Genomic DNA, 12889 nt, shown 5'->3' with positions numbered 1-12889 from the left:
CCCTGCCTGTGAGTGGGGATAAATATCCCCTACCTGTGAGTGGGGATAAGCTGCTGCATGTTTGTCTCAGTGCTGACCTTTGTGTGCAAAGCTTTGGCACGTCTCCTGAGCCTGGGGTGCAGGCAAGTTCACATTTCAGCCTTTAAACTCACTGAGTGCTGTCAATGTTGATTCTGATCCTTTGGCAGGTACCTCTTGCTCATTAGTGATCTGTGGCTGCTGGCACCCTGCTCCTGATCACATTCAACTGTTCTGGGGGTGCTGGCATTAACCCTATTCACATTTAACTGTTCTGGGGGTGCTCAGGGGTGCTGGCATTAACCCTATTCACATTTAACTGTTCTGGGGGTGCTGGCATTAACCCTATTCACATTTAACTGTTCTGGGGATGCTCAGGGGTGCTGGCATTAACCCTATTCGCATTCAACTGTTCTGGGGTTGCTGGCATTAACCCTATTCACATTCAGCTGTTCTGGGGGTGCTGACATTAACCCTATTCGCATTCAACTGTTCTGGGGGTGCTGGTATTTAACCCTATTCACATTTAACTGTTCTGGGGGTGCTCAGGGGTGCTGGTATTTAACCTGGAGCACCTGGGAGGGTCCTGGCCTCCCACTGGCTCTGGCTCAGAGCAGTTTCTGCAGGAGGGGCCAGGTCAGGGATTGGCACAGGGCTCTGGGACCACCGAGCCTTTTCATTTCAGGCACCAGGATGAGCAATGTAAATACTCCTTAATGCAGGAGTGTAAACATCCTTCAACTGCTGCTTCCACAGCTTGAGTTCAGGGTTTGTACATGTCTGTACACACATGCAGAGTGAGCTGTGGCTGGTGAGGCTGATGGGGAGGGATTGTGGATAATTCCTTGACAAAGGCTTTCCAGGAATATCCTCCCTGTGGAAGTGTGTGCTGTGCACAGAGCCCGTGGCTTTGTTCCTTGGATGATGGAAGTGTTGACTCATTAGGTGAAACATGAAAGGATTTAATTGTGAGGATGGTTGCTACAAAACCTGCAGCGTTTAGGCTGCTAAAGGTTCAGAAAATGAAGCTGGTTGGGGTGATTTCCAAGAGAATTTTTACATCCATGCACTGAAGCTCTAATTTAAAAGCAGCTTTTAGTGTGGGAATATGAATGTAACCCTTCAGAAGTAGGGCACATCTGGTGAGGATCACAAGCCCAAAGGCAGAATGATTGTGTGCCATGTGTCAGGGAGATGCTGCAGCTCCAGTGGGACGTTTGACACGAGATAGGGCAGTGAGCAGTGCACTCCTGGCTCAGGCTGGCAGGGACTGCAGGGGCTCTGCAGGGCACTCAGCATTTCCTCACTCTGTTCTGCAAAGCTCATGGAAAACCCTTTTATTTTTATTTTTATTTTTGTTAATTTCCTTTCAGAGCATTTGCTGTTTTGTCATCGCTAAACTCAGTGACTGAACACATCAGATGTTGAACTTGTCTGAGTTTTGGGTGGCTGTTGTGAGTGCCTCTGTAAACATTCTCCTTTCCTTGAGGGGCATCTTCCAAGTTCCTGCCATCCCCAGCATTGCTGTGCACCTGGATAAACTTGTTTTTCTTATCTGCCCGGCCCCTGGTGCTTTGGAGCCCTGTAACTGGATGTCATCATTGTTTTGGGCTTGGCAGGCAGCCAGCAGAGCCTCCCTCGGTGCAGCCCAGAGTGAGATTTTATCCACAGGAGATGCCACAGCCCCTCACTGTGTGCCAGCCATCTCACAGGGCTGCTGGCTGTGCCTGCTGCCTGAGCAAACCCTGGGGAACGAGCCTTGCACAGCCCGCATAGCAAAAATAAAATAAAATAAAGATCTTGCGAGTTGTGGTGCTGCGTGTGTGGAACCTCACTCACTGCTGGAGGAGCAGGATGTGCACGGATGGCCCAGCTGGTCCTGAGCAGGGACTGCAGCCTTGGCCACGTGCACTGGGAATGCCAGGAAATGTGGGATAAAGCTGGGATAACCAGGGCTGCGGGGATGTGCTGGAATTGCTGGATTAATTCCTGATAACCAGGAAATCTGGGATAACCAGGGCTGCGGGAGTGCTGGGATGTGCTGGAATTGCTGGATTAATTCCTGATAACCAGGAAATCTGGGATAACCAGGGCTGTGGGGATGCTGGGATGTGCTGGAATTGCTGGAGCTCCCAAATGAGCTGGATTTGAAATGTGCCTTATGAAACTCAGGGATTTTGGAGGTTTTCTGTAGAAACCCAGAAAAGCCCATGGAAAATCCCTGCCAGGACAGCGGTGTTTGTTGTCCCTGCTGTGTTTGGAGGCGACACTCCTTATCTGTGTGTCACAGGGGTCGCCAGGACGTTCCCTTCAATGTTTGCTTGGCTTTGGGGTTGGCATCTCTCTGTTTAGCAAGCTGTGTGCGAGCTTGCTGAGCTCCAAGGTCAGGATCATTAATCAGGCACTTCTCTCCCATCCGTGCTGTGTTTTCATTCCGAGGGCACTGCTTTTGTTGTAGTTATTGCCAAGACTGTTTTGAACACAACAGACCTTATGTTAGAGCAGCCTTGGAGAGCGCGGTTGTCAAAAGCAAACAGAAATAATTACTGTGTTTCTGTCTTGTCAAATGCAATTCGAGAAAGCGCAGGCCTTCCCTGAGGTAAATCTAATTTAAGTTTGCTGTGTTTCATCTGTGATTGGTTGCCTTGGTTTTCTTCACAATTAGAAGAGAAAATATGTTGGTGCTCGGTTCTTAATGGCGAGCTGACCACGAAAAATCTGATTACTTTCCTCTCTTGTCTTGGTCTGGTTCACAGGCTGTGACCTGGTCATTGTTATTAACTCAATCCAGAGTGGTCTTTAAATTCCTTTTTGTTTTCCTAGCAAAATGTCTATTCAAATCAAAGTTAATTTTGATGCAGTAAATTCCCTTATTTATCATCATAAATAGTTCCTATTTTTAGATCACACTCAGAATAAATTACACAATATGCAAATGCAATGGTGGTTCTTTCAGAGTTTAAGCTGTATTTGAATGTATCCTGTTGTTATGCTGTTTCTTGGAGGCACAGAAGTTAATGCCCATTATTGTAAAATCTTGTGTTTTCAAAGATTGCGTTTATATTGAAAGCCGCCGGCCGAACACGCCCTATTTCATCTGCAGCATTCAAGACTTCAAACTGGTAAGGAACATTTTCAGCTCTCCTCCTTTCCCCTGCCCCAGGCTCCAGGGTGGGGATGTTCCTTAGCCTGGATCCCTCCATGCAGCTCTGAGTGAGGCTTTACCCTCTGAACCCAGAGCTGGTTTTTGCTAAACCCCAGCTCTGTCTTTGGGGCAGCCCCAGCAGCTCGGGCCGAGATCCCTGGCGTGTTCAGCTGAACACAAACCTGGGCTTTGAGTTGTGTTGTGGGCAAACTGGGGCTCGGGAAGGGCAGTTTGGCTGTGCCTTGTCCAGCGCAGCTCTGGGGTGAGGCAGAGCCCTGGCACCCTGTGCATCTCTGCTGCCCATGGGCAGGGGGACACCCACCAGGGCGGCCAGTTCAGTGGGGAGGAACAGAAAATAACATGGAAGGACTGTTAGCACTTCATTCCCTAGCAGTGAGAGTCAGGGAGCTGAGCAGGAACTGATCAGAGCAGGGTTTGCCCCTTTCTGTGTGACTGCAGCCCTGGAGGTTCAGCCTGTCCCCCCGTCCCCCTCCCAGAGGTGCCCAAATCTCCTGCTCACAGCCAGGGCACAGGCTTGGCACCTGGCACAGTTCTGTGGGCAGGAGATTTGGACACCTCTGGGAGTTTGTTTCTGCTGCTCCTCATTGCTGTATTGAGTCCTGAGCAGATAATAAACTCTCCTTATCAATGTATTGTCCACAGCCATAGATCACCCAGGCTGCTGCTATCAGAATAAACCTGCCTTCATTCCTTCCAGGCTTTTCCAGTTATTCTGTGACAATTTGGGGTGTTCCTCAGTGCTGCTGTCCTGCCGGTGCTTGGCACCTGTGGGTTTGTTCCCTCTTTGCTCCCCCTGTTTTTGGGGAGTCCCTGGGTTTGCAGAGCCCTGGGCCCTTTGGGTCTGCCTGGTTCCAGTCCTGTGGGTGCTGCTGAGCTGCAGGAATTGCTCAGGGGGTGAACAAAAGCTGCAGCCTCTGGGGCTGGGCCACTCATTTCAGCTCAGGGAATTGCAGCTTTAGTACCTTTGGATGGTTTGGAAGTGGTTTCTCTTCACTCTTGTTTTCAGCACACAAAGGACTTGGCACCAGGGCTGCTGGCAATTGTGCATAATTTTTGACATGGAAACAGTGTCTCTGTTCTATGTTTACTTTTGCCTGCTCAGAGTTCTCGAATTTCTCTGTTAATTTAATTTTTCTCACTGACATAAGGCATAAAAGGAACTTGTATAAATGACAAAACCAAAACCCTCTTGGTGCTGATTATACCAGCAGAACGAAATCCCCAGTGTGTGTGTGGCTGCTGATTTTCCTGTTGGGGAGAGGGAGGATGAGCAGTGGAAAGGACACTTGATTTCTCTTCTGGTGTGAGATACCAACAGCAAAACAGCCTTGTTTTGCCTTCAGCTAAATATGTCAAGTGAAGCAGGAAAGTTAAAGTCAACAGCTTTGAAATGTCGCCCACTAATTAAATACATTATGTGTTGGTTGTCACAAAATAAAAGTTTCTGGCTGAGTGTGTGAGCCTTACCTTATGCTTCCCCTGTGCTAGGTGCAGTGTGAGGACAGGAATTATGGGGGTGTTTTACTGATAAAACAGGAACATAAAGTTATATTTAATAAAATGAGAGGGAGTTACAGATGACCCAGTGAAAATCAGGATGTCCTTGCTGCACCAAGATCGCTGTTGTGGTTCAGGTTTTGTTTGGAATTTTGCAGAACTTTGTGGAGTTCTCTGGGAATCCTCTGGTTTATTTCTGCCCTCCAGCACTGAAATGTGTGAGTGTTGGCTGGTACCAGTGCAGTTTCCTTTTCCTGTCCTCACAGAAGGATGGGGTGGCAGGGCAGGTGGGGAGGTATCATATCCATAAATGCTTTTCTTTGTTGGCTTCACTTCACCAGTGTGAATTATTGAGCTTCAAACATTTTAAGAGTGAAATTGCTGTTGTCCCTCTGAAGAGTATGTGATAGTTGTCTGGATTTTTAAAAAAAGGCAGTGTATGATTTTTTTCTCTGCTGATTGGGTTATTCTGTGCTGTCTGTGTCCCAGAACATTTTATTAATCTCTTTTTGGTGCTAGTTCATTTTCTTTGGATTAATGCTGTCCTCTTTCAGGATTCAAGACCAGATTATTCTTGAGGACTTTGATTAGGAGCAAGCTGTGGTGAGGCAGGATTCAATCTGAGTTTGGTCTATTGCCTTAGATGTTTTTATTGGTTATCAGCTCCCCTTCATTGCTGGTGTTCAATATTTGCTCTCCCTCCTCTCGGGGCAGCTGAGCCAGTGCTTGGGTTCAAGTGGTCCCCTGGAAATCGGGATTATGCAAGGTCAAGATTGGCTTTAAAGCAACTTTCCTACCTTGTTTTTCCCTTGGGGAGCACTTCTTTCCCAGTTTAAGCCTGTCCTATCCAGCTTACAGTGTCAGTTACTTTAAAAATATTGTTTTTAAAAAAAGGGAAACAGCAAAATGTAATTGGGAAGGTGGAGAAAGCCTGGGAAGGGGCAGAGAAATGTGACTTTATACTTTCCTGGCACTGCGTGCTGAGCAGCTTTAAGGAGGAAAATGTTGTTTTGAGGATGGTGAGAGTGGGATCCTTAGCTTGGGATTCAGGCTTTGCTTGCTCCGGGTGTTTTTGTTCCAGAACAATCTTACAGCTTGGGCTTTAAATTACACAGGCAAATCAATAAAATGGAACAGTAAATGCTCTGCTGCATTAAAAAAACATAAGTTTCTCTGATTATTTTTTCCTGTGGAAAACGTTCAGGTTGTTTACATCAGGAATTGTCTCCTGGATGTCAATCTGCTCGTTTCCCTTCACTCTGCAGCAGCACCGGTGCATTTTGAACAGTGCAGTTGTTCCCACAGCAGCCTGCTGCTGTCAGAAATGCCCATTTCCTATTCATCAGCAGCTTAGGGAAGCATGCTTTCCTTCATTCTCATTTGGCACAAGTCAAACACGTTAAAAACCCCCAGGCTTGACAAAGTGTTCCTTAAATGCTCCGTGGGGCTGCGGATGCCTGCTCAGAGCCCAGGCAGCAGAGCGGGGCTGGCACAGGAGTGGCACCTGGAATTTCTGGGGGAAATGGCCAAGGGTCTGCTCTGCCAGCCCTGTGTGCCATTCACAGCCTGCACCTTCTGCTGCCTCCTTCCACCCCAAAAGGAAACGAGTCCTCCTGTCCAAAATTCTCTTTCAGTTGGACAGTGCTGTGTTTTGAGAGTGGAAATTCTCACTGAATTTCCTTACAGATCAGGCCATTTGAAAAAATAGATTTGTATTTTCTTCAGGCTGAGGGTATGGCTTCAGAGCTAAAGGGTTTTTTAATCAAATACTAGTATTTAATGTGTTTCTTTTGTAGTTTACAGTGATTGTAATACAAAGAATTATAAACAGTGAAATTTCCTTTTATCTTTTTGTTTGTGGTTAGCAAGTCCTAAAATTCTGTCCATTCCCTTTATCTTAATTAAAATGTTGATTGTGATTACTTCTGGCTGATGAAAACACACAATTAAAACTCAGCTGAGTGACTGGTGTGAGAAAATCCAATAAATGTGCAGAAATCCAGTTCCTGTGTGCACCCAGTTGGTTAAGGGACACTTTATAACCCCACACCCCAGATACAGAAATTAAACCTGTTTGAGGGAGCATGCTGTGATGGGGAATCCAGCAGGAATATCCCAGTGAATCCATCAGGATCTCAGCAAAGCTCTCTGTGCACAGGGCAAGGGTCCCCAGCTCTCCTGTCCCTGTGAAGTTGCCTCAGAGTGGTTGTGAGCAATAAAACCCTGCAGTGTTGCTTACAGCATTGTTTTATCCCAATCAAAGTGTCTTCCTCACCTGAATAGCCAGCTGTTGGCTTTAAATATATGATGCAACAGCAGTAATTACATTTCAGATATGAATGTATTAATTATGTAGTGCCTGTAAACCCATGCGGATCCAGCTTTGATTAAGGCTCAATTTAAATATCAAAAGTAGTGCAGAGCCATGTCTGTGGGAAAAAAAAGGGCTTTATCTGCTGCAGAGATCAGAGTGGGAGAAGTTCACTGAATTTTGGTGTTTGGGAGAGGGGCAGGAGCACAAGGTGGGATTGCCTGGGAGCTGAGCTGGGCCAGGGAGGCTCTGCTGGTTTGGGAATGGTCCTGGAGCTCAGGTGAGCTCTGTGCTGGTTTGGGAATGTTCTGGAGCAGCTCAGGTGAGCTCTGTGCTGGTTTGGGAATGTTCTGGAGCAGCTCAGGTGAGCTCTGTGCTGGTTTGGGAATGTTCTGGAACAGTTCAGGTGAGCTCTGTGCTGGTTTAGGAATGGTCCTGGAGCTCAAGTGAGCTCTGATGGGTGTGCTGGTTTGGGAATGGTCCTGGAACAGCTCAGGTGGCTCTGCTGGTTTGGGAAGGACCCTGGAGCAGCTCAGGTGAGCTCTGGTGGGTGTGCTGCTTTGGGAATGGTTTGGGAATGGTCCTGGGTGAGCTCAGGTGAGCTCTGTGCTGGTTTGGGTGAGCTCAGGTGGCCCTGCTGGCACCAGCAGCCCCAGCTCAGCCTGGAGGGGAAGGGGACACCGGCACAGCAGCCCTGGCACTCTCACCCAAGCAGCTGATGTGCATTTTCCCTGGCCCAGCAGGTGCAGGTGAAGGCAGAGGAGGAGCAGGAGGCAGCAGAGGCACGGGGTGAGTGAGTGAGCAGTGCCAGAGCAGAGGCAGCTGCTGCAGGCTCTGTGGGAGCTGAGAGCAGCTCATTGCTGCAATTACACTCATTTATTTCTGCATTCCTCCGAACACAGCAGAGCTGCAGACCTGCCCTCCCATCCTGCCGTTCAGACCTTTCCTGGTGCGAGTTTCCAGCTTGGATAAATGAGCCCAAATTGCCTTTTTAAGGTTTTCCTGTGTTCCACGGGGACCCAGAACACCACCAGCAGATGGATTTCGGCAGCCTGTTTGTGCTTTCTGCATCCTGCCTTAATTTGATGTCACATTTAAAATGCTAATGGCCACACTCTGAATGGGAGCATCAGAGGGAAACTTTACACCGGGAAAACGCTGAATTTGCCACACAAAAGGAAACGTTATTAATTGTGATGCAGTTGCCCTTTGTGCCTGTGTGTTTACTTGATTGAAGCATCTTGACTGTGGAGCTTTCTCCTTGAAGCCTGATTTGAATGGAGTGTACAGCTGGATTGCCCCAGGGCCTTGTAACAATTTATAGTCTGCATGGAAAGGCAGAAGTGCATAAAAAGACAGTTGTGAAATGCTGCTAGTGCCCTATAATAGAAAATCTGGCTGTGATGACCTTGGCTGCCTGGGCCCCTGGGACTGCTTTGCTCCCATCCCAAGGATTAGAAAATGGAAAGGATTGCACCTCACCTGGAATAAAGGAGGGGGAAAATCACAAGAAATTTGTTTTTTCCAAATTATATAGTTCATGCTTCCTCTCCTTTGCATTCCTCCTGCATATGGCCTTGCATTTTAGCAAGCATGTTAAATTTACATCTGTTATTCTCTGCACTGTTACAGGAGCTGGGGTTTTTGCCTGCAAATATCTGGGTGAGGTTTCTGTAGCCACAAGCATTTATGTATTTAAAAGCCTCATTCTGTTTGCAGATGAATTGATGTTCTGTTCCTGAACTGCAGCTGAATTAATTTGTGGCAAATTTTTCCTGGCCAGTTCCGAGGCAGCGTGACCTTTCCTTTTTGGTGTGGAAAAAATGCTGATTAATACAGATTTTTTTTTCCCCCTGCTTCTCCACATCCATCGCTATTTCTAAGGCCAAAAAAAGGCAAAAAAAGATTTTCTGCTTCCTCCAGATCACTGCTAAACCTTTCCAAGGCGAGGCTGGAGCAGCTCACAGTGATGTGAAGGGCCAGAGCAGCCTTGCTGATGGGAGCCAGACAAATGAGGCCTTTGAAGGGACACTGAATTATTTAAAATCAAAAATTTAGCCTGCAAATGAGATTGGCTTTTCTGTGTAATGTGCGGCAGATGGAGGTGCTGCTGTGGCTGCAGTGGGGCAGCGCGGGGTGGGAATGTGGGTGCAGACAGGGGTGGAGGTGACACTTGGGGATTGCAGGGCAGGGCTGCTCAGTGATTAAATCCTCTGATGCTGTCACTGAGCCGTGAGGCTGCAGATAACATTCTCCGCCTGTGCTGGAAACAAGAATCAATACAAACTCCTTGACAGGGGCTAAATTATTAAATAGAGCCTTCCTTACAATGTTTCATTATCTGGGATTTACCTCAGCTGGTGATTTGTCAGCAGCACAGGGAGATTTGCTGGGTGTTTTGTATTAAAATCATTCCAGATGCATATGAATCCATTTTGATAATTCCCCTCCTTTTTACAATGCTTCTCTGTGTATTTTTTTTTTTTTTTGGTCGCTATTACCCAGATGCCACTTTGAATTCTCACACAGATCCTAAGCTGTGCTGCACAGTGAGGTTTGGGCTTGTCACATCTGTGTAAAAATAAATCCTTTTTGTGTGGCAGGCTGTTGTCTAAGTGCTGCTTTCAGCTGTTAAATTAGCAGGGGATTTGCAGCGTCTCTCAGGTGAGCTCAGAGCTGAGGCACGGGGCTGCTCTGTGGATTTATGGGCACTGGGCTTTTGCTGGACTCGGCTGAAATATGGAGCCACATCCTTTTATTCTGTTGTACATCTTGGGAAGCAAGCAGGAGCAGGATCATCCATTCTGAGCTGCTAACCCAGCAGATTTTGGTGCTCAGGGCTGTGTGGAGATGCTGTGTTCAGACCTGGCTCAGATGTGTCATTTCATCAGTGCCATTATTTTGTCAATTAACCAATATTTAACATTTTTGTGGGATTTTGGGGTTGTTTTTCTGATAGCCTTGGCAGGGTAATGCACCAGTGCAAGTGAATGAATTCCTCCAGAGCTGCAGAGTTATGTCACAATTCCACCATGGTCCTTTGGAGAGGCAGTGCTCGTGTTTGGGGGTGTAAAGCAGATGGCAGCATTGTTCACAGGGAGGATTAACAGCTGGAATTTAAGGCTATATGTGTGTTTTTGAGGGCTCAAATCCAGCTCTGCCTCCGTTCCTTCCATATGGCCTGGATCTCTGCAATCCAACCCTTACAATTTAGGGACTACACAAAAAAACCCCAAACAAATATACAAAACACCAAAACAAACAAAAACCCCCACAGAATAATCCACAGGGGGTTGTTTTGATTTTTTTTTTCCTTTTTAATGTGATTGCCCTGTTAGTTTTTGCCCCAGTTGGCATCCAGCAGTTGGAATTCTCATGGCTGGCTTGTTGGCACAGGAGCAGTGGAGGATTATTCCCCCAGGAAAGGTTCCTGGGCTGTTTCCCTGGGCTGATATTTATAATTTCAGTAAGCCTTTTGTCATGGCATCATGTCTTCAGCACCTTTAGCTTTCCATTTTACCTTTCTCTTGCCTTGTTTCCTCCCCCTTACCCAAGGTAAACCTGTTTCCTACACCTGTGCTGAGATAATTGAGTGCTAAATAAATCATTGTGTGCCAGCTGGAAAATACCCAGAAAAAAAATGTTATCTCTGGCTTTTAGGGGGGAAAAAAAGTATCAAATTGTACATTAGCTGGGTTTTATGTAGCAAGAGAAAATGGAGTTAGGATAAATGTAGCCGTGTCCTCTGGTGTTGAATAGTGAGAGCATCTGTCATGTTTAATAATGCTTCTGACCTTTAGGATTATTGAAGTCGAAATTTCCTCTCTGGTCATTTGGGGCTCCTTGAGCACTGTCAGATTTCTCGTGGCTCTGCTCGGCCTCCAAAGGCACATTGTTATGCTTGCTGAGCTGCTGAGGATAATTCATTACAGGAATTTGTTTTCCTGCTTTCCGGAGGGTTTCCTTGAGGGATGTGAAATGTCACTGGGTTCCAGAGGGGGTCCCACCCCCAGGGATGTGCTGGGATGGCTCTGTGGGGTGGGGGTGATGCTGTTATTGCTGCTGTGGGATAAAGGCACAGCCCGAGAGGGACAGAGGAGCACGGAGGGCAAAGGTGTGGATGCTCTCTGAGCCCCTGCTCTGTGCCTGCGGGGCAGGAAAGGCAGAGTTTCCCTTTTTTTGGGTACCTGAGTGGCAGGAAAGGTAAAATCTCCGTTTTTTGCGTACCTATTCTGTACCTCAATGGCAGGAAAAGCAAAATCTCCCTATTTTGAGTACCTGTTCTGTGCCTGAGGGGCAGGAAAAGCAAAATCTCCCTTTTTTGGGTACCTGAGTGGCAGGAAAGGTAAAATCTCCCTTTTTTGGGTACCTGTTCTGTGCCTGAGTGGCAGAAAAAGCAGAATCTCCCTTTTTTGAGTATCTGAGTGGCAGGAAATGCAGAATCTCCCTTTTTTGAGTGCCTGAGTGGCAGGAAAGGCAAAATCTCCCTTTTTTGGGTACGTGAGTGTCAGGAAAGGCAAAATCTCCCTTTTTTGGGTACGTGAGTGGCAGGAAAGGCACAATCTCCCTTTTACTCAGCAGGGACTGATGGAGCCACTTAGGGAAAGCCTTCAGTCAGCTCCACCTTGTGCCTGGCAGAGCTTCAGAGCCTCTCAGGCTGGGTTTGTCCCCCGGTGTCACCTCTGGGGACGGGTCCCTGCCTGGCACTCGCAGCCAGGGCTGTGATGGATCTGCGTTTTTGACACTGCAATCACTGAACACCAATCCATGGAGAATTTGGACTTGTAGTTTTGATTAAAGTGATTGATTTTTAAAGCAGCCTCAGTTCGTTTTGGGCCATTAGAGGGTATTTGAAAGGAAAATAACTCTTTAATTAAATTAGTAGTGTGTAAGCATCCTGCTCTGCTTTCTAAGCAGAACTTCTGGGGGTTTTTAAATCATATTCCCTTCAGTTGGTTGTTGGCACATTTTAAGGTTAAAAGCGATGCAAAATTATTAAGACCAAGAAACCTGTGCTGAGCAACTCTTAAACTTCAGATGAAGTTTTTCCTTTGGGAAAACACCCAGGTTGTGTTGTTGTGTAAAGCAATTCTTGTCCACCCACCTGGATGTGATATTAATATACCCCACGGAAGGAATGCTGTGTAAACAGCAAAGTGCTTCCCTTTTATTTGTAAAACATCCTTTTCAGACTACAAACACGTCTAAAAGGTTCAGTTTATGGGGAGAATCACATAAGTAAGATAAAAGAATGTGTATGTTTCAGTGCTGTGCAATAGAAAGAGATAATTTATGCTCTGTATCTGCGATTAGTGACCCGAGGCTGTTGAACTTCCTCTTTATGGATTGGGAAAATGCTGTGACAGTTTTCAAGGGAATTGCTCTCTTTGAGTTTAAAGAGATGAAAATGGCTCTGCTAACAAGGACCAGCTTCAGCGGGTGCTTTCATATTCCTCGTGTTTAAAAAAAAAAAAAAAAGGGAGGCAAGAAAAGCAAAGGCAATTGGGTGCTTTGATATGTGTGACCCCAGAGGCTGCAGCAGCAGCAGCTGGGGGATGGCAGCAGGGCTGCAGGAGCTGTCCTGGGGAGATTTGTGCACTGCCTGTGGCTGAGAGGATGGAAAGGGTGTTTTCAGGAGGGGAGATGCCATTTGGTGCCAGTTTTCCTGTTCTGGGGGGTTCTGGTGCTTCCCATGTTGATATTCCCAAACCCAGGAATTGCCTCTGCCTGTGCTGGGCTCTTGATCCAGGGTGGTGAGCACCAGCCTGGGCTGGGATTTAGGGCTGCCCTCCCTGAGCTGGGGCAGATTTGGGAGGAAATTCCTGAAAAGTGCCCCCTGATTTCTGGTGGGGCTCTGCTGCACCCTCAGAACACGAACTCTGGGAGGTTTGAGCTGC

The 12889-nt window shown here is 47.0% G+C and overlaps 1 protein-coding gene across 3 annotated transcripts in view; it reads left to right on the top strand.

Annotated features, from left to right (window-relative positions):
- The window catches only part of RERE (arginine-glutamic acid dipeptide repeats), a 160114-nt gene that overhangs the window by 59140 nt on the left and 88085 nt on the right, over positions 1 to 12889 (top strand). For all 3 annotated transcript variants that reach the window (XM_063177015.1, XM_063177016.1, XM_063177017.1), the window contains one exon: positions 3070 to 3140. In XM_063177015.1, the coding sequence (XP_063033085.1) occupies positions 3070 to 3140 (71 nt within the window). The remainder of the gene's footprint in view (positions 1 to 3069; positions 3141 to 12889) is intronic.

The sequence above is a fragment of the Melospiza melodia genome, chromosome 26, assembly GCF_035770615.1.
Source record: "Melospiza melodia melodia isolate bMelMel2 chromosome 26, bMelMel2.pri, whole genome shotgun sequence".
Classification (NCBI taxonomy): domain Eukaryota; kingdom Metazoa; phylum Chordata; class Aves; order Passeriformes; family Passerellidae; genus Melospiza; species Melospiza melodia.
This window is presented reverse-complemented; position numbering and strand designations above follow the sequence as displayed.